The sequence below is a fragment of the Manis javanica genome, chromosome 16 (genome assembly GCF_040802235.1).
Source record: "Manis javanica isolate MJ-LG chromosome 16, MJ_LKY, whole genome shotgun sequence".
Taxonomy (NCBI): Eukaryota; Metazoa; Chordata; class Mammalia; order Pholidota; family Manidae; genus Manis; species Manis javanica.
In genome coordinates this window covers 47528715-47549105 of record NC_133171.1, presented here as the reverse complement: position 1 = coordinate 47549105, position 20391 = coordinate 47528715, and the positions used below count along the sequence as shown (strand labels likewise).

The following is a 20391-nucleotide window of genomic DNA, read 5'->3' as shown; positions in this document are numbered from 1 at the left end:
ATGAATGAATGAGTTTCTCAGAACCTCCCTGTGAACGCCTGTTTGTGAAAAATGTAGGATACGAGATGACCTGCCTCAGCCCTTTGGCCCCTGAACCTGGGTCTCTGAGAATTCCAGGGAAGTCTTTACCTGAGGGTCTAGAAACCTCACAGATAGATCCCCTGTAGTAGGAGACACCCCTATTGGGCCAGGAGGGAATCTGGAGAGGATGGGGACCCTGCAAGCCCTCCCTGGGCTCGGGGGCCCCAGACTGGGTGGAGCAGCCCCACCTGCCTGAAGTTTCAAGGAAGAGGGCGGAAACAGCGGCGGCCCCGCCCTCTCACAGGCTCTGCGGCCCCTGCGGTCTGCTGGTCACGGCGGGTCCCACAACTTCCTCACTTCCCTAAATGGGCAACTTTACGTTTATAACCCCAGGTCCTTCCCTGGCAGACCCAAACGGAGAGTCCCGTGTCAGCCTGGGGCCTTGGGTGCCCGGGCCGCGCTGGCCCCCTGCTGGCCTGTGACTGTCCCCAGCTGGATGGAGGCATGGCCCCCACAGTCCTGCTGCTGTTGCTGTGGCTCCAGGGCCACGTCTCAGGTGAGTGGGTGCGTGGGCTGGCCTCGCCCCAGGGAATGGCCTTATCCGGGCCCTCCCTCCCTGCTTTCCCTTGTCCACTAACCTCGTTAAGTGTTTTGTGGGGTTGGAGGAGGAGGCGGAGGAGATCAGGACTGACGCAGTAGCTCCTTAGCAGAGCTCGGTGAGAGGTTCCATCCGCCCATCTGGCCCCAGGCAAAGCTGACCTAGGCCTCGCAAGCTGAGATAAAGTTCTGGGTTCTCTCTGCATGGGCCCCTTTATCTGCAGACTTCCTCAGGACCTCCAGCCAGGGACGATGTCCTCACACAAAAGCCTCCTGCCCTTGGCCTCTGCTGGGAAAGCCTTGCTTGGTTCTTACAGGAATCATTTGATCATGTGTGTGCTTTGACCTTGAGCTTTTGAGCTTTTTCTCAGAAAGCTGAGGCCACTAACCCCTGTCCAGGAAGCAATCCCTGAAGTCCTCTCCTACCCCACATCTACTAGATGCTCCTGAGGGGGCCCCTTCCAGGTCTGCCTCCCTCGCTGCCATGGCAACCAGTTTACCATTTCCTGTTCCGTTCTGGGCACCGCCTGTGGGAGGGGTGGAAGGTGGGCCCGAAGGAACACAGTCCTGGAGACCCTTCCCAAGGCCTTCCCTCCCGTGCATCACCCCTCAGTCTGCCAGGGCAAGAGAGTGGCTCCTGTGCTGGGCAGTCTTGGGGTCCTCTAAACCTCCCACCCACCAAATAGTTGAGTTGGATCATTCTGTTTGGTTTGCGTGGGACAAACTGTGCTCAGAGAGGGCGTTGCCTTACTTTGAGCCTCAACTACCCGGGCAGCTGGGATAGATACTAAGGCAGATGTCTGGGGTGGCGGGCCCTTGGCTGTCACAGCTCTGGGCTCCGTCGGAGAAGTTTGGAGCACCTGCCTTTGGGAAACAGAATCGTGCACTGAGCCCTAACCACATTCAGGGTGCTGTCCCGAGGCACAGTTATCGATGCCCTCCTGAAACAGAGGAAGAAATGGATGTTAAGTGATCTGCTCACGCAATCAACGGCGGAACCAGAGTTTTAACCCATGCTTATTTAGACACCAAACCGTGTGCTCTCTACTCTGTCCTGCTGGGGAGAGAGTTTTGTGTGTGTGCTTATTCACAAGCGGCTCTGGAGGTGCTGGAGGAGAGCGTGGCGAGTTTACGGCAGGCAGAGGAGACAGGGGACCCCACCACAGTTTTCTCCCTCTCCCTGTCCCCTGATTCACCACTTAAGCCCCTAGTTTTACTCACTCCCCACCAGACCGTGGATTGTGAAGTCCACGGACCATGTCTGAATCCTACACAGAGTACAGCCTCCTGCAGTTGAGCATGAAAAACTGTAGAGTTTTGCACTCCAGTGAGTTTATATGCATGTTGGGCGTACCTGTGAGCTTCATGTAACTAGACTATTTGAAAATGATACACCATCTAGAATGAACTACGAGAACTTGCTGTGGAAAAGATGACTATCTGTGAAATAAATTACCCTAAATTGTTTGGAATATTGGATTTCCTTACTTACCTAAGTTGTGCTCTGGAATTTAATAATGACTTGTTTGTGTCTGCATCTTCTCACTTCGGTCTTCCCCTCAAGACACTGAGGACAGAGCTTATCACTCTCCCATCAGACCAGGAAATGCCAGGAAGGAAGGGATGGTGTCTGACAGAGTCCCCTGAGAGTGAAGGCTGTGTTTTCTCCGTTAAACTGGGGGGTCCCTGAATGGAAATGCCTGTGTCTCCATCGGCTGACTGGGAATTCCCTGAGGGCTAGTGTTGTATCTTCCTTAGCATTGTAGGACGGCCTGCGGGCACAGGCTGTTTTCTTCCCCACTAGTCTGGGAACTCTCCAGAGGACAGGGCTGTGTCTCCTCCAGCGGACTGGTAGCTCCTGGAGGGAGGTGCCTGTGCCTCCCCTCTCAGACTGGGAGCTAGCTGTTGGCAGGGCCTGGGTATCTTCCCCATCAGAGTGGGCGGAGCTCTCAGTGGGGCTGTGTCTCTCCCTCAGACTGTGAGCACCGTGACAATGGAGCAGTATCCGCCCGCTCTGCCTTCACCAGGAGCTCTGACTTTCAGGATGGCCTCCTCCCTCCTCTTTGGCCGATTTTGCTCAATAAGTTGTGTCTCTGCAGGTGCCCCTGCTGAGAGTGTGTACTCCAAAGTACAGCACCTTGAAGGGGAGACTCTGTCCGTGCTGTGCTCCTACAAGGGCCGCAAAAACCTCGTGGAGGGCAAAGTGTGGTGCAAAATCAGGAGGAAGAAGTGTGAGCCAGGATTCACCCGGGCCTGGGCGCAGGGGCCACGTTACCTGTTGCAGGACGATGTTCGGGCCAAGGTGGTCAAGATCACCATGACGACCCTCAGGCGCCAGGACTCGGGCAGGTACTGGTGCATGCGGAACAGCTCTGGAACCCTGTACCCTCTGATGGGCTTCCTGCTGGAAGTGTCTCCAGGTGAGCAGGCCTGCTGGGGCTCTGGGAACGTGGGGGTGTCCTCACTGCCCTGCACTCTGCTAACATCAGCTATACTAAGAATAATACTCCATCAATGGACATATGTCACTGTAGGTTTTCACAGTTCTTTTACAGACATCTTCATGGGCCTTATTATCCCCATTTTACTGATGAGGAAAAGATCTACAAGGCACGACATGGCTCTGACCCTGTCCAGGGTCACAGAGCTAGCAAGTGGCAGAGACAAGATTCAAACTCAGGACTCTCTGTGCTTTGTTTTATTCAGCCATCAGTTTGATATATGTTTACTGAATCCCTATTATGTGCCAGGCACTATTCTAGGCTCTGAGGATATAGTGAAGAGCAAAAACAGACCCAGTCCTGCCCTATGAGAGGTGACAGGCAATAGCATGTGATCAGACAAATAATTGCAGATGTTCGTAAGAAAATAAAGCAGTGTGATGAAATAGAAAGTAACCTAGTGGTTGGGGAGCTGCTGTAGGGCTGGGGATCCGAGCAGGCTTCTCTGAGAAGATGACATGAGTAGAGTCCTGCATGATGACAGCTTTCTTGACCTGCTGAAATGTGGGTGCTGCAAAGGGTGTTCCAGGTGGGAGAAATCCATGTGCAAAGGCCCTGAGGTGAGAAGGAGCCGGGCCTGGATAAGGCAGGCCTATGTGGTACAGTGAGTGTGGACAGAGTGGTAGATGAGGCTGGGAAGTCCAACAGTAATCCTAAAGTTCTATGGAGTTTGAGTTTTATTCTAAGTATAATAGGAAGCTGCTGGAAAGTTTGAGGGGTATAATGTAGCTTGTTTTTAAGATAATAATGGCTGCTGTGTGGAGGATGGATTGTGGGAGAGTAAGAACATGGCAGAGAGGTCATGGTGGGCATCCTGGCTGGCAATGATGGTGGAGTAGGATGTGGGCCCTGGAGTAGTAGGTGGAGGGAAGTGAAGGGGCTCAAATCTATGATGTTCAGACTTCCTGCCCACCCTGTATGTTTTGGAGGGAAGTCAGGGTTTGCTCAGGTGGGAAGTAAGCAAAAGGGAGGAATCAAGGATGACTCCAGGGTTTTCTATTTCATCAGCAAGGTAGACGATGGTACCATTTTTGGGCAAATCCTGAAAGAGGAGCTAGTTTGGAGAAGAAAAATAAAAAGGTGCATGTTGTCATGTTAAGTTTAGTATATAGCCTAGAACTCCCAAGTGCATAAAAAAAGCAGGAGCTTCCCTGTAGAATTCAGGTGAGAGATCAGAGCTGGGGATACATTCAGAAGTATCTCAGTAAGATAGATTAAAGTCTCAAGGATTAGAGAAATCTATAGAGACAGAAAATAAATCAGTGGTCACTCAAGGCTGAGGGGAAGGAAGAGGAGATAAGTGAATAGTAGCTAAAGGGTGGGTTTTTTTTGAGATGATAAAAATGTTCTAAAATCAACTGTGGTGATGGTCGCACAACTCTGTGAATATACTAAAAAAAACATTGAATTTGGCACTCTAAATGGGTGTGTTATATGGAATGTGAGTAAGGTCTCAGTAAAGCAGTGAAAAATCAAAACAATATAAAAGCTGTCCCTTGAATGTAGAAAAAGAGAGGAGGGCCAAGCCCCAAACCCCAAGGTCCTCCCTACACTTCTGTGATGATGATGAGGAGGAGCTGGCAAGAAAGCTTGAAAAGAAGGAGGCAGTGATCATGAAATACGTTGTCTGCGTTTCCCACAAGCCCCTAACCACCTGCTTCGGCATCTTCTGTTGGGTCTGAGCTAGGACAACTGCTCTCTTTAATACGTGGAGCCAGTTCTCATTCCTTCCCTCTCCAGTTCTGATTTAGACCCAAGGAAGTAGTTGAAACCCATTTATGTGGAAGTGCTAATTTGTAGGGATACAAACATGAGATGGTTTTTTCTGAGCACATTCGCCCATTGTACTATGCCAAATCCCACCGTCCATCTCTTTTGACAATTTGGAAAGATTCCAACTTTGCAGACCTTTTCAGTTATTAGGAAATAAAAAATCCTCAGCCCAACTGAAAACTATTAGCAACATATGTTCTTCCACTCCCCCTGGAAGAACAGTTATGTTATGGCCCAAGGCACCTGAAGTGGAGAAGGCGAAATAGCCTGCAACCTAAACCCCCACTTCATTTTGGTTGCTGGGGAAGCAGGGGTTCCTCTCGGCTCCCCTCTCCTGGACCTCCCCTCCCAACTCCTTGATGTACTGAGGCAGGAAGGAAGAGACAGAGGGAAGTGGGTGTGGAGTTCACTGCCCATTGTAGGGGTTCTCTCTCTGTTGCATGTCACTCCTTTTCTGCCCAGTCCTTTGAGATCCTCTGTGATTAGGGAGTCCTGATGTTGGCTCTCCAAAGGCACAGAAAAGAAGTTCCATCACAGAAATGTGAGTTCTTCGAAGAGTCCTTTGTGGGGGTCTCCCCTTGCTAAACAGGATGATGTGGGTGATCTGGCTCCAGGTCAGCATCTTCCCCTACTCTCACCCTCACTAATGCTGGGTATTCCAGGTTCCCTTGCCCAGAAAAATGGCCATTTTCCATGGCGACCATCTGGCCCTCAGGAACACAACCTTGTCATGCACACAGATGTGCAGAAGCCCTATCCACCCCCACCCTCACTCCCGCCATCTCTCTCCAGTTTTCTTCTCTGCAGAGATAGACCCAGCACTGCCCCTAGAGGGACCTCCCGCCTCCTACAACTCCCTCCTCTTTCCCTGTCCAAATGCCAGGTTTCTTCTAGAAAACGGCATGTGGGAAGGTAAAGGGTGGAGTTGATGGATGAGGGTAGCAGGACCAGTTGGGGTGTCTGTTAATAACCCCCAAGAACAGCATCCAGCCCTATGGCTGTGGCGTCCTTTGGGATTTGGGCCTGTGATGCTTCCTTGTCCTCATCCTGCACCCCAGGTGCCAATTATGGAGCACCTGGAGACATCCCGGCTCAACACTGTAGTAGGGAAATCTTTGACCCACAGAAATGAGGAGGGTCTAGATGAGACGAGAGAGATGGGGATGGCAAGGACAGGAATTAAGGGAGGACCTTGGAGGGGATGACAAAGATAGGAGGTTGACAGGGAGACTAAAGAAATTTGTGAAAGTCTCTTCTTTTCTGTGGCTACTTCTCTCCTTGACATCACCCTCTGAACAAATGCAAACATGGTCACTCAGCCAAGCAGAATCCTAGACCTGAAGTCAAGGAGGGGAGATGAGGACAGGCCTGCTCCCAGCACCAAGGCCCTCAACTCAGTCTGACGTTCCTTTCTCTCTGGTCCTTCAGCCCCTACAACAGAGAGAAACTCTCCTCTTACCCAGCTGGCTGACATCCTCAAGAGCGGAACTGTCGTCACAACGGGCCCAGCCCCCACCTCAGGCCCTGCTGCCCCCTTCTCTCCCAGCGTGACGGTGCTCACACCTGGCCACCTCACCTTGGCCAGACTCTTGCCCTCCACCGCCTCAGGCTCCATCCGACTGACCTCTGTGACAGGCTACAGCTTCACCAGCACCCGCTTCTCCACCACAGCACCCAGGAGGACCTCAGGGTCCCTGGCAGTGACTGCATCCCCCAGCAATGCCAGAACCTCCTCTTCTGGCTCAGCACCCATCTCCACCAAGGATGGGCACCTGCACACCAGATCACCCGCCACGACAATGTGCCACACCAGTAGATCTCTCCTCAACAAACTATCCCCCATCAGGTACCCCTGGGCCCTGGGATTGAATGGTTTTTTCCCAGATGTGGCAATAGTTCTTGGTACCTGGACAGACCTCATGGTGCAAATGTCACAGCAGACCTTTCTCTGTCATCCTCCAGGAACGTGATGCGGCCCTGCTGAATGGGAGGTGGGGGACGGGCAGCTGGGATGGGGACATGACATAAAGGATGGAAGTGGGCAATGAGGGGTCAGCACAAGAGTCTGTGGGTGGAGAGGAGAGGACAGGGGAGGGACAGGACTAGGATGCAGCTCAGGTGGGAAATGGGGGACACTTTAATTTGGGTTCCCCCAGAGCAGACTCCGCTGTCAGGATCTGCACTGTACTTGGGACACTGGAACAGGAAGGGAAGGCAGCCCACAAACACTTCATCAAGCCAGCCACCACCCTGGGCATCAGGAGCGCAACCCCCCTGGGGAAATTCAGGCCCAGGGTCAAGCTCCTGCCTGCACACTCAGGGAGCTGGGGTATTGATACTGTTGCTGGGTGCTGTGGTGGAGAGGCGGGTGCTGTTGGTCACTGGGAGGGGGGACCTGCCGTGTGTGCCGTGGAGGGTTCCAGAGACAAGAGAAAGTCCTCAAGCCAAAATGAATATAAATGGAGGTGCTGATAACCGGTGTACATTGAGGCAGTATAGGCGAGGGGGTACAAGTGGACATCTACAGCATCTGTCACAGAGGACAAAGGTGGGGAGAGCCATTCTCAGTCAATGTGAGCAAAGCAAATATTGTGGTCTCTTCTGTTATAGTTGGAGGTCTCCTGGAGTCCTTGTCCTTGGCGATGAGCAGATTTGTGGGAATAACGGAGAGGCTGCTCCCCTCAGAGTGTCCAAGGAAGGGACATGGTCACTCCTGCCTGTCAGGGGCTGTCAGGGTGTTACTGGGTCCAACTCCTCCTGCATGGCCTGCAGAAAGATGTGCATTGGGGTGGAGAAACCTGGTGTTTACCTCCTCCCCACTCTGTCCCGTCTCCTCAGGCAACAGGATTCTTACCCCATTGTGCTGGTGGGGCTGCTGACCTTCCTCCTGGTGCCCGTGATGTTGATCGTGGTCTATGGGTTCTGGAAGAAGAGACACATGGGAAGTGAGTAGAGTCCACCCTCCCAGCCTCCTGAGGGCAGAGCACTAGGAGGCGACATGCTTTTCAAGGGCACCTGACCACACTCGGTCCCCAGGTGGTGTGTCCTTGCCTGTGTGCAGTCAGGAGGGCACCCACGGGGCAGGCAGGCAGGCAGGCAGCAGAGCCTAGCCCTCTGGGGGCTGGCCTGGCAGGAAGCAGAGGGCGGAGCCAGAAGAGGAGCTGGCCTGGCCCAGGGGCAGGGGGGTGAGAGGGGGCGCCCTTTTCCATCCTCCCTCTCCCTGGTGCTCACAGGCTACAGCATATGCAGTGAACCTGCTAGGCCCTGGAGGGACCTGCCTGGAAGACCGCAGCCTCTGTGGAAGCCTGCTTGGCCTGAGGCCACTTAACTATTGTGGTGGAACTTCTCCCGATGGGCCCCAGGAGGCCAGAAGAGGAGCAAAGACAGGGACCTGGCTGGATGGGAGCCAGGCTGGGGGTGAGGACAGGTGCAGTTCTGGACCCAGGCTTCCCAGAGTCAGAGGCTGCTCTTCAGCCACACAGTTTCCTGGGCTGCCAGGAACTGGGTGAGGGGCCTGGAGTGGAGGGCACCAGGCAGGAAGTCCCTGTGAGCCATCAAGGGGATTCTGCTCAGAGCCACAGACCCCCAGGTCCTAGCTGGATGGCAGAGAGGCCCCAGCGGTGCTGTATCCAGACAGAACCTCAGCTCCACTCAGCCTTGGAATCCCTTACTGTTGAGCTGAGGGGAGGGAGGGGCAGACAGGTGCCCTCTCCTCACCTGGGACCCTGTGCCCTTCCCTTGGCTCTCCTGAAGCTTCCCCACACACTTGGGAAGAAGGAGTCCCAGAGGCAGCTAGTGTCCCAAGGGCCCTGTCCTGGAGGAGGAGAGGGAACCATCTGAGACACGGGGATCCACAAAGGTGTCAGCAGCAGAGGACGCTGTGCCTGTCCAAGCCCCTCACTCCCCAGGCCATGTGCTCCCTGATGGGCCTTTGGCCTGCCCTGACTGCAGCTGCTCCCTCAAGTCCTGGGAGCCATGGAGCCCACACCCCACCACTGCCGCCACCTACTTGCTGGCCCCTGCAGGCGAAGCTGTGCATGGGCGGCTGAAGCCCATCGGCTCCTATCCCAACAGTAGCGTGCGGAGGCTGAGCTCAGGGCCCTCTCCCCCAGTTCCCGCACCTGGGGTCCAGGGCCAAGTCCGCACAGGGGATCGAGGGCCCTTCGGAGGCTCCTGCAGGTGCTCGTGGCTCTGAGAAGGGGTGGATCACTCCATCCCAGGGACTCATTGTCCCCTGGGAAGACAAGAGCCAACCTTTGACACGGAGAAGACAACTCAAAGTGGACCAGAGCCTGGAGGACTGCCTGGTGGGGCGGGCGGGGCAGGGAGCATGGAGCCTCGAGCCTCAGCCTGGGCACAGCAGCCCCGGGAGTCTGCTCCTGCCTCACCAGTGCCTGGCTCAGACTCAGCCTCTTCTGCAGTGAAAGCTGGAGAGTATGGGCAGGATTTCTCCTCTGGAGGGGGAGGGGGTCCACCAGCCTGGAGTGATGGGAATAAGCACCTGGGAGTAGTGGCATCTCTGCTCTTGGCCCTGGATCAGGGTTCTCCCGGAGGGGAGAATAAACATCACAGTCAGGAGAGTGATACAGTCAGCACCTTGGTGGGTAGTCAGCGAGACCATTCCAGGATGGATGTTGGGGGAGAGGAAGGGGCAGGGGATAGGGACAATCCTGGCAGACATCAGGGAGGAGGCACTTCTCTGTCTCCAGGAGAGGGCAGTAGAGGGGAGACTCAGACACACCATCTTCCCTACTGGGAGGGTGTGGCAACCGCCCTGGTGTGTAACTAGGAGGGGTTTACCTCCCTGGGGGAAAAGAGCACCCCAAGAGTGCACCCCCACACATGATCCTTCAGCAGCACTCTGACAGCTTGCTCTTGTCTGTGAGCAGTGTCTGGTGGGGGAGCGCTGCGGAGGGCCCAGGACCAGACCCAGACCCAGAGAAGCCACCTGTCACTGTGTGACCCCATGTCAATCACTAACCCTATTGGGCTTCATTTTTCCTCTTTTATGAAAGGGGACAGTAATTCCTACCTCTCAAGACTTATGTTTTTAGGATGAAATGAAATAACATGAACCTCTACAGCTAAGTAAATGCCTTGTGATTATTGGTCTTCAAGTTCCTTTCCAGGTGTAATATTTTTCATCACATTCTACATTTATGACCTTCAGACCTGATTTATCTGTTTTGTCCTTGACCTCAAGGGGCTAGGGAGGGCACGTCATTACATGGACAGGCCCCCCGTGGTCCGGGTCGGACCTAGGAGGAGGTCCCTTGCTTTGGCCTGATGTCAGGCAGGGTAGAGCTTAAGGAAGCAGCCATCCCTGTTTGCCCAGGATGAGGGCACCTGGAACCAGGAGGACCTGCTCGAGCTGCTCACATGTGGAGCCTGCCTCCACTGTGAACTCCACGGTAAGGACGTGGCACAGAGAAGGAGGTAGACCCTCTGCTTCTTTGGACCTCCAGGCCTCTGGGTGTACCCCAGGCCCAGCCTCTCCCCTCTTCCTTTCTGTTCTCACCCTTCTCCTGGAGCCCCAGCAGATCCAGGCAGGCCAGGGCTGCTGCTTAGTGGGTGAGATAACAAAGCTTCCTGAGCTTCCTCTGGCGAAAGAGCACCCCTGTGACGGTCTTCCTGTCCTGAGCAAGGGGAAGATGGATAAAGAGAACCCAGCCCCCATCCCCACCCCTACTGGGATGTTCCTACTGCAGGGTCCACAGGTGGATCTGACACCTCTGGACACGTGCTCCCTCTGTGAGGCCAGCTGCAAATTCCATTCTCCAAATGGCTACAAAATGTTTCTCATTGGATCAGACTGAGTGGGTGGACACTGTGCTGCACTGCCACCCACTCCTCCAGGGCTGATGGACTTCTTGCTCCAGTGCAGGGAGTAGTGACGGTGGAAGGCCTTCTCTGCCAGACTCTTTGGGGGCTGCCCTAGCTGCCCAGAGTGGCCTCACCAAGGGCAGACTCCCTCCAGGGCAGCCCACCGCCCCGACCAACCGATGACTGACAACTGACAAAGGGGGCTAAAGACCCAGACAACCCTTGCCATCCGGGAGGGTATCCTGCATCAGAACTCCGCGAGGTGGCCCCAGCGTCCTGCCGGCCGAGGGCAGCCCGGCTCCTCCCCGGGCCTGTGCTCTCTTCCTGAGCACATTAAACCTCCACTGCTCATCTCCACCTCAGAGTCTGCTCCTCGCAAACCCTACCACACTGTGTGCCTTTACAGGGTTTGCTCTTTGCTCAGTTATCTTTTACCTATCAGCAGCCTGGGACAATTGTTTCTCTGTTGCTGTCTAATGATAATTTTTTTCTAAATGTGCTTGATTACTGTGATCTTTCAACAAATGCTAAGGGAGTGATTACTGCAGCCATGGAGCCCCCTCCCCTCCCTCACCTTCTGGCCCGCCCCGCCCCACCCCACCCCTTGGTCCTGACCCCACTTGGCCCTCCTGCCCTGGCAGGGACTTTTTCCTGCACCTCACGCTTGGAAATGGCTCTCCATGTCACTCTTCTCTTCCCCTCAGGGCGCCACAGAACTTCCCACTTCCCAGGCGGGTATGGGAAAGAAGTGTCTGACCACTGGTGGCCTCAGAAGGGTTCCCCAGCTCTGTCACTCACCTTCAGTCAGTACTTTACTTGAGGGGGAGGAGAAAGTTGAGGCTGGGAGGAAGTTGAGAGTGGGTGGAAAAAGAGGAGGAGAAAGGTTCTTATTTCACCAGAGTTTTGTCCTGGACTTTCACGTATTTCCCAACCCAGGGCCAGTGAGATGAGGTGGGAAAGCCTGCCTGGAGAGAGCCCAGCAGTAGCTATAGAGCCCCTGCAGCCTCAGAGCAGTCCCAGAGCTGCGGTTCCAGGCCCAGATGTAGCGCCAGCACTTGGGGGTCCTGCCTATAGGCCAAGACCTCCTGCTCCTCCCAGACCTCCCACTTCCCCATCGGAGGCTTTTGCCTACCTCAGCTCTTCTTCCCCAACAGGCTGGGGTGGCTGCACTGAATCCCTCAGCACTGGCTCCCTCTTCTCAGGGGCTTCCCTGCTCCCACCCCAGCTCCAGAAGAGACTCATGGCGTGGGAGGCCACATACCTGCTGCCACCCATCCTGCTGGTGCTTCTGGCCTCAGGTGAGCAGGAGAGGAGGGCGGATGGCTAGGCGAGGTGTGGCTAGGTGAGGTGGGGATGAAGGGGGCTGCATGGATGGGAGCGGGGGGCTGGCTCGGGACGCATACTGAGTGTAGACACAGAGCGGGGCTCCCTGAGGAGGGGGCCCCGTCTCACAGCCCTGCAGTGGTAGTTGGAGGGATCCCTGACCTGGGAATTTATCCTCAGGCTCCTGGGAACAGAATCCAGAGTTGAATAAACTGGAAGGTGAGACAGTCTCCGTGAGATGCCCTTATAAGCCCCAGCAAGATTTAAACAAGGTGAAAATCTGGTGCAGGCAAACATCGGCGTACACTTGTACCATGTTAGCTGCCCATCCCCGACTTAAGGCTGAGCTTTGGGAGACTCGATACTCCATCCAGGATGACCTCAGATCTGGGTACTTCACTGTCACCATGGCTGATCTCAGGGTAAAGGACACGGGATTCTACTGGTGTGGAATCTACGAATCTCCTGGGATCTTTATTCTCAGAACCATCCATCTGGTGGTATCTCAGGGTGAGTTCTTTCCCTTCTTATGTGTGGTTCTCAGAATTCTTGAATTGTAAAATATTAGAGGTACAAAGGACCCTAAAAATCATTTCCTTCAACCCTCTCATAGCTGAGCCTGGGGATCCCTTGGCCAAGATGCCCACTGGTGAAGGGCAGGTCTGGGGCTGGAGCTCAGACCCACGAGCTCTCAGCTGGGGCCTCCTCCCAACCACATGCATTTCTCCGAATATTTTCGTTGCCACTAATGGGACTCCTCTACTGATTTGTAATTATCCCAAAGTCCTTGAGCTTAGGCAAGCCTGGCTTATCAGTCCATTCCTGGGTATCACTACCCCTGACTTTTCTCAAAGTGTGCTTGGGATCGGTCTCAGGTAACTGGGTGGGGTACAAGAAATGTGGATAAACAGGAGACAGCTAGATAGGCAGATAGGTGAGGTGGAGGGGGGTGAGGCTGGGAAGTGTAGCGGTCGAGGGCTCAGAGGCCCCAAGTCCTCACATTGGACCTGCTTCTAATAGTTGAGACACCTTAAGCCTCAGAATGGGACGTTTGGGTTTACCCTTAACCCGAGGCCTCCAGGTGTTGCTCCTGAAAACCCCAAAGTTGTAAAGCCCCCCTGCATTTCTCTGTGATGGTAAGGACTTGAACAGCTCCTTGCCACACCCCTGCCCTGCTGTCAGGTCTGCCCAACCTTCTGGGTCCTGGAGGACTCAGATCAGCTGCTCGGTCCTTCATCACCCTTGGCTCATTACCTACGCTATGCAGGGCATGGGACTAGGCTCTGGAACCCCTTCCATCAAAAACCTCGGGACCCCATCCTATGCTGCAAGAGCCCACAGCCAAACCAGGAAGACAGACACGTAAATAAAAGGCTCTGATGCTGGGTGGTAGGTGACATAGCAAGAGCATGTTGATGGGGACCCAGTGAAGGGAGGGGCCAGGTTGCTGGGGAAGATGGTATGGGGTTTTTCTGGAGGACTCCTCAGAGGAGGTTACAGCACCTGGGCCTTACTAGATGAGCAGGAATTTATGCAAAGGAGATAAAAGGTATTAGGAATGAGGAGGCGGCATTACAGATTGGAAGTGCATTCAAGTTCAAAAATAGTGAAAACAGAAGAGCTGTGGAATCTCTCCACTACCCGAGTGACAGTGTGGTACCTAATCCAAAGCCTCAGTGTGATGCCTCCAGTTGTCTGCAGGGCATGCACTGCTTCCCAGAGTCCTCATGTGGTCCAGGGCCCTGTGTGGGCTCCCCCTACCTGAGTTTGGGGGCCAGGAGTGGGCTGCCCTGGGGTGCAGGGCAAACAGTTTTAGGAGTCTTCTGCTCACTGTCATCTCTTACAGCTTCAACCTTGCCCACTCCCAGGAGCACCAGGAGGACCACAACCTGGACCTCCACCACCAGTCCTGCCATTGACAGGTACTGTCACCTCCCTGTCTTCTCAGCTTCCATTTCCTCCCACCCACTGTCAACGGTGCCCTGTGCCTCCAGCTACCACATTCCTGAGGTTCCTTGGCTCTCAGGGGACATAATGAGAGTAGGACAATTCACTTTAGGTCACTTTGCTTCTTTAAACCTCAGTTTTCTCATCTGCAAGATGGGTCCAGTAATGTAGGATTTCTTACCTTTGGCACTATTGATATTTGGGGCCAAAGACTTCCTTGTGAGAGTGCACTGTAAGACATTTAGCAGAACGCCTGGCTTCTGCCCACTAGATGGCTATGGCAGACCTCCCTGACTTGTCCAGTGTGGCAACCAAAGATGTGTCCGCGCATTGCCAAGTTTGCCTCGGGGGACACAGCCACCCCCACTGGGGAGCCACTGTCTTATGGGGCTCCTATGAGGATCGAAGGAGATGTTGGATTCAAAGGGCCCAGGGCGGGGGACCCGACCAGGGCTGGTGCTTGTCCCCTGCCCACCTCCAGCCCTCCTGTCTTTCAGTAGGACCAGGGGTGCTGTTCCAGAGCCGCAGGGGTCCTGGGAAGGGGCTTGCTTTCTTCTCTACCTTTGCCTGATGGTTTCAATGCCCCACCCTGGGGACTGGCCTGATGGCTGCTTCCCTTCCTGACTCTGTCCTCCCCTGCCCTCTTCCCACCCACCATCCCTGTGAATCCTGGGCTCTTGCAAACCACAGTCCCTTGCTTCGAGGCATTTCACCTGAAATCAGCCCTGGTCCGTGGAGCAGAGCCATGTCCCTAGGGCTGCTGCCCCCTCCCGGCCTTTGGCCCTTGCCAGACCAGACCAGGTGCTTTCCCTAGGAGACTGCTGTGGTGTAAGAAAGTCTGCTTGTGTGTTCCTCCTTTGGCTTAAGACAGGGCCTATTAAAACGTGTTTATTATGTGACCGAGCTGTTGGTCAAATTGCAGCAGAATTCTCTGAGGGCTGACTGCATCTCCAGGGCTGGGCTGAGGTTCAGGAGTTGGGATGGAGCCTGGCTAAGGGAAGGATGTGAGAGACGTGAGCACAGATCCCTTAACAGGGGTCCAGAGGCAAGTTAAGCGGTCAGCAGGCAGAAAGGGAAAGGAACAAAGAAAGACAGTCTCCACTGACATTCCCGTTTTACAGAGGAGACAAGTCCAGAGATGGAGCTGCCCAGCCCTTGACCTTGGGCTGACTCCTGGCCAGCCCAGCAGGAGGAGCTGTCATGACAACAGGCATGGGGGTAGGGAAGGTTTCCAGGCAGAGGTGGGCTCCGACTTTCCTCACCTGGCTTGTCCTTCTTCCAAAGCCCCCCAAACAATCGGAATCTTGTGGTCTTCAGCGCGACAGTGGCCGTCTCGCTGCTGCTGGTGCTCACCTTCCTCATAGTCCTGTGCCTCTGGAAAGGCCGAGGAAGGGCTCGGAAAGGTAAACTCCACTGCTTGCTCTGAGTAGACCACCAAGTGCTTAGCCATGAAAACACGCCTGTGAGCTGTGGGGATGAGGTTTATTATCCCATTTTACCAACAAGGAAGATTGAGTCCCCACAGATGAAGTGGCTTTGCCAGAACAGGAGGCTTTCCGGTGCTGAGGAGAGGCCAGTTCTCTTCAAAGGCAAGAGAGATCAGCGCACCCAAAGCCACTTCAGTACCCATTTGCCTAAAACTGGGTCTCATGTATCCACTGGGGATCATGTGTTTTGCCATCTTTTTATAGTTAAAGATTTTTTTAAAAACAAATTTAACTAAAAACTTTTCTGATTAATGATATATATTTTTAAATTTTGCTATTGTTTTTAAATTTTGTCTTCCCAGAAAACACTTTGACTTTTTAACCTTCTAAGTTTTAAGTTTTTAGCATTAATCACATGTAAAAGCTACAGCATTTTGTATGATTTATTAGATTAGTGCCTTTTGATGATTGCTCCCTTGTTTTTTGTTGGTTGATTTGTTCAGCACATATGTGTTCTGTATTTATTAACCACATAACCCAAAGATGTATCTGTTGACAAGATGGAAATGTGGGAGCGGGTCAGAGTTATACCGGACCTCATCAATTTAAAATTTTCAAGCTACAAAAATCCTGAACTAGCAGTGTATTGCAAAATTTTACATACATATTTTTCTAACTGTGCAAAGTCAGTTTGGTAGGTCACTATAGTATTTTTATAAAACAAAATAGAAAAGCCAAATAAAATGTTTTGCACATTGGAAGGATAAATATTTTTTTCACAGAACTGTTATTTTAGATGAGTATATGTGTGAATGTGCATGTGTGTGTGTGTCTATGTGGGAATAAGATAAAATGTTTCTCATTGTGGTCCCTAGTCTAAAAATTTGAAAGGCATTATATATAACTTCATTAGCAAATAGATCATATTTTAATCTGATGTTTAAATTTGGAACTTTCAGTGACCTGGAATTGACTAAGGTTACCTAAGGTTACTGGTTATATACAAATTATCCTCACGGGGTGGGGTCAGTTGATTTGCTCCTAGCACTAATGTCCACACCCTGGACACTAATCTGTGCAGATTGCCAGGGATTCCCCAGGCTGGAGGCTATTTCCTGGCCAAGCTACGGCCCCTTCCCCATCAGAGTCCCTTCTGCCCCGCTGGGACCTCAAGCCCCAGCCCTACTTCCGGGACGGGGTGGGGGGGGGAAGGGAAGGAAAGCAGTGGCTCCTCCCCCAACCTTGGCTGTTTTCTCACAGGTGAGGATGAATTCCACCACACCTGTGACATTTCAGCCCATGAGGAGACCGCTGCGCATAGGAAGGACACCTCACTGGCGCGGAACGAATCTCAGCTTTCCTGGGTATCCTTATTGTGTTGTTCTTTTTTAGCTTCCCAGCTTGGTTTATTCTGAACCTGGTTCACTTGGATGACTTGTGCCCCTACTACCTCCCCTGCGTGCATCCTTCCCCGATACTTCCCAGTCCAGACCCTTAGGGTGAAAAAGAAAGAGAGAGAGAAGTTGATTGACCCAACCTTTGACCTTCACCCCTGAGGGATACAGCTTTTAATGGGGGCCCATCTCGTGGATCTTAAGTCAAGCCATGGATTGGTCACCATTGGTCCACTCAGCTGTGTGGAAAGGTGTTACTTGGTAAAAACACATAGGTTTTCTTATCACAGGCTGGGACCTGGGCCATTTCCCTTGGGTCAGTCTGTCTTGTCTAAAGGTCTAAAACTCTTGAAATTATAGAATCATAGGGTTGGGAGGATGTAAAGTCATTTGCTCCAACCCCCTGGGATGCTGGAATCATCTCTACAAGTGACATCCTTCCCAAGTTCTCTTCTAGCTCAATGCTACTCAAACTTGAGCTGGCATAGAAATCACCTAGAGAACTTGTTAAAGTGGTTTCCTGAGCTGTAACCCCGGAGACTTTGCTGTAGTAGATCTGGGCTGGCATCTGAGATTGTGCCTTTTTAACAAGCTTCTGGGTACTGCTGGTCCGTGGATCGCACTTGGTGTGGTCTTCCCTAGCCTATTCTTCAGCATGTTTGGTCAGGGCACCCTTGCTGCCCTCAGCCATTCCTGGAGGCTTTGTGGAATCCATACTCTGTCTCATACCTTATCCCTGTTCTACCCTCCACCCAGCTCTGGGCACCCAGGAGGCCACAGACTACTCCCAGCTGTGATTCGTACACTTGACATCTATCTTCCTTGATCCCCAGGGCTCCGATCAGCAGATGGGCTCTGGCAAGGACCCGGGGGCCATCTGCTATGCCTCACTTGCCCCCCTGAAGTACTTTGGCCCTGAAGACTCCATCTATGTCAACTGCCCCAATCGGAAGCCCAAGCCTGAACCCCCTTTGGCCGTGGAATATGCCAGCATTGCTGGAAGCAGACCCCAGCCCTCCAAGTCGGCCGCCCTCGAAGCAGAGCCCAGGATCTGAGGGCGGAATTCACTGGGCGGTGAGCACTTACCAAATGCCTACAGGGCACAGGGCGGCTTTACCAGCAAAGGGCTGACTGCAGTGTGGCAACAGTCGCAAACCAGCAAGGGCTCGTGCGTCCCTGAGGAGAGGGGCGGAAAGGGCAGCCAAGGAAAGGAGAACCTTACCAATTCAGAGGGGATAAGCTTTGAGTCTGAGGGCTGCCACGGGCAGGCTGTGGGGACCCTACAAGGGGTTTCTGGACCCTTCCTCAGGGTCTGGGAGGAAAGCCAAGGGGCCAGAGCCCACCGAGGTAGGGTCTGGGGCCCAGTGCCTCTGATTAACCCATTCTTCATCTCTCTCTCACCCTCCCTTCCTTCCTGTCCAGGGCTGTGAAATCCTGACAGGTTGTGCAAGTTCCTCTGGTGGTGACTCTCTCTGCCTGAGAGCCTCCTCCCTTCACTGTCCTCTCAGAGCCTCTAAGCCAGGCAGAGAAGGTCTGTCTCCCCACCCCACTCCTCCTCTCCTTACAGCCCCCCAGTGCTAACTGATTCTCACAGATGACCCTGCCAGGACATGGATGGGGGTTTCCCCTGACCCTCAGCCTCGCCAGGCAGGGCGGCGGGGTGATTGCTTCCCTGTGGGAGCACAGCTCCGTCTTGGGCTCCTCTGCCTTCCATGGAAACCGTGACCCACTCTGCGAACTGAGTCTCGGTCAGACACAGTGGGCTGAGGGGCACCTCCTGCTCTGCTGAAGTACACTTTCACGGGGCCCTTCTGGAGACAGGGCCCCTTTCTGTTCTGTGCCCCAAGGGGTGTCTGAGCTCTGGGAACTCTGGACTGTTGTGGGCAGACGGGTGGTGTCCTGCCACATCATGGGGAAGATGGCTCGGAACTGCAGATTCATCACTTCTCAAGAGTGGCATTAAAGGTCGTTGAATCCAACGGGCAGTGGGGTGCCAGAACCGCCCTGTAAAATCCCAGTGAGTCATGCAGTCTCTGCTCTCATCTCTCCGAGGACAGAGAACTCACTGCCTCCTACTCAAGCAGCTCATTTGTGAATGTTTTTGTCAGACAGGACATTGCTTTCTCTCAGTCACAATGAGACATCAGCTTTGTCCATAGGATGGGACCTGAGGGTCAGGCTGCAGCATGGCCAGAAAGGTCAGAGAGGAGAAGGGTGGGCAGGCTGGGGTCTGGCAGGCCTCTGTTTTAGGATGAGGTCTTCCTCTGGGAGGAGGGAGAGGTAAGCACTTGTCACTTGTGACATCTCTGCTGTCTTCATCTACTTCCCAGGTTCCCAGGGTCGAGAATGTGATCTGTCCCCAGTCTGGAGCTGCATGGGGCACCCAGGAACAACCCCCTGGGTTGGGGTGGAGAGTGGTAGCAGGGGCAGAGCAGGATGCTCTGAGCTTCATCTTTGTGCCTCAGGTCTCTGCCCCGTCCTCCTGCCTGAGTCCTCCTGCAGCCTGGATCTGATTGCCACTGGCTGGGCAATTGCTGCACCCTGGCCTCCCACCCAACAGGACCTTGCTCTGAGGTCATTGGCACTGAACTACTGCATCATTTGACTGCTGGTGCTTTGTAATTCTAGGCTCCTGACAGAATCTTTTAGGGTTCCTGGACCCAATTCCATGTGTGGAGTTGGGGTGCACAGGTTCCCCACACAGGACACCAAGCAATTCTCCAGCACCAGCAGGGTGTCTGAGACTGCAACTCAGTTCTGACCCTACCTGCCTGGAGACAGCACCAGATTCCCCAGGTGAAGGGCTCTGTTCTTGCCCGTCACAAGCCCCAGGCTGTTACCTGTGCTTCTGACCAACCAGCTACAGATTGGAGGTTCCCACGACCTCCCACTAGGTTCTATTACTTTGCTAGAGCTGCTCACATAACTCAGGAAGACACTTATGTTTACCTGTTTAACAAAGGATACTGTAAAGGATACAAATTAACAGCCAGAGGAAGAGCTATATAGGGCAAGAGCCCAATTAAAGGAGCCTCTATGCTCATGGAGCTTGGGGCCTGGCTCAGTAGCACTTGGAAACGTTCTGTTTCCCCAAGGGTGGGAGCTCTCTGATAAGGAAACAGGGTAAGAAAGGGCCAAAACGCTGTTCTCATGGGTTTTCATGAGGGCTTCATTGCATAGCTATGATGGACTAAGTCACTGACCACTGGCTGCCCCAACCTCCAGCCCCTCTTCCTTCTTCACTCCCTGGAGGCTGGGGCCTGGGGGCTGCGAGGTCCCTCCCTCTAATCACATGGCTGGTCCGCCTGGTAACCAGCCCTGCCCTTGGGTGGGCTCCAAAAGTCAGCTTCATCAATAACAAGACACCCATTGCACCTTTATGGCTCTGAAGTATTTTCAGGAACTGAGCCTGAAGACCAGATATCTAAGAAATATATTTCTGACATCTGAATCACCAAATATATATTTCTTACCAATCATTATATTGCCTCTGCTTTGGTCTTCATTTCTATCTACATACCCACCGGGGGAGCCCTTCTTCACCATGTTCTTCCCAGCCTGGGTTTCCTGCCTGCATTGCTCTGG

The 20391-nt window shown here is 53.5% G+C and overlaps 2 protein-coding genes across 3 annotated transcripts; both read left to right on the top strand.

Moving 5' to 3' along the window:
- Nucleotides 1-305: 305 nt before the first annotated feature.
- On the top strand, nt 306-11431 carry TREML2 (triggering receptor expressed on myeloid cells like 2). Its single transcript, XM_017666679.3, has 5 exons — nt 306-577; nt 2718-3038; nt 6321-6738; nt 7731-7837; nt 8126-11431. The coding sequence occupies exons 1-5, from the start codon at nt 526-528 to the stop codon at nt 8218-8220; spliced, it is 993 nt and encodes a 330-aa protein (XP_017522168.3). The 5' UTR covers nt 306-525; the 3' UTR covers nt 8221-11431.
- Nucleotides 11432-11557: 126 nt separating this feature from the next.
- Nucleotides 11558-20288, top strand: LOC108401009 (uncharacterized). Of its 2 annotated transcripts, XR_012126003.1 has the most exons (8): nt 11558-12013; nt 12219-12548; nt 13885-13960; nt 15270-15388; nt 16673-16776; nt 17640-17880; nt 18229-19004; nt 19137-20288. XR_012126003.1 is itself a non-coding variant. In XM_017666677.3 (7 exons), the coding sequence occupies exons 1-6, from the start codon at nt 11662-11664 to the stop codon at nt 17859-17861; spliced, it is 1203 nt and encodes a 400-aa protein (XP_017522166.3). In that variant the 5' UTR covers nt 11558-11661; the 3' UTR covers nt 17862-17880; nt 18229-20288. The 2 variants fall into 2 exon arrangements, 1 of the variants encoding a protein (XP_017522166.3); XM_017666677.3 differs by having other exon boundaries at nt 18229-20288.
- Nucleotides 20289-20391: the final 103 nt, after the last annotated feature.

What these genes read in the sequence shown, in the direction of transcription:
- TREML2 (XM_017666679.3), top strand. Translation starts at nt 526, where the DNA reads ATGGCCCCCACAGTCCTGCTGCTGTTGCTGTGGCTCCAGGGCCACGTC. An exon ending in GCTCCAGGGCCACGTCTCAG is followed by an intron (nt 578 to 2,717) that starts GTGAGTGGGTGC and finishes GTGTCTCTGCAG; the next exon opens with GTGCCCCTGCTGAGAGTGTG. An exon ending in AACAAACTATCCCCCATCAG is followed by an intron (nt 6,739 to 7,730) that starts GTACCCCTGGGC and finishes CCGTCTCCTCAG; the next exon opens with GCAACAGGATTCTTACCCCA.
- LOC108401009 (XM_017666677.3), top strand. Translation starts at nt 11,662, where the DNA reads ATGAGGTGGGAAAGCCTGCCTGGAGAGAGCCCAGCAGTAGCTATAGAG. An exon ending in CCGAGGAAGGGCTCGGAAAG is followed by an intron (nt 15,389 to 16,672) that starts GTAAACTCCACT and finishes GTTTTCTCACAG; the next exon opens with GTGAGGATGAATTCCACCAC. An exon ending in ACGAATCTCAGCTTTCCTGG is followed by an intron (nt 16,777 to 17,639) that starts GTATCCTTATTG and finishes CTTGATCCCCAG; the next exon opens with GGCTCCGATCAGCAGATGGG.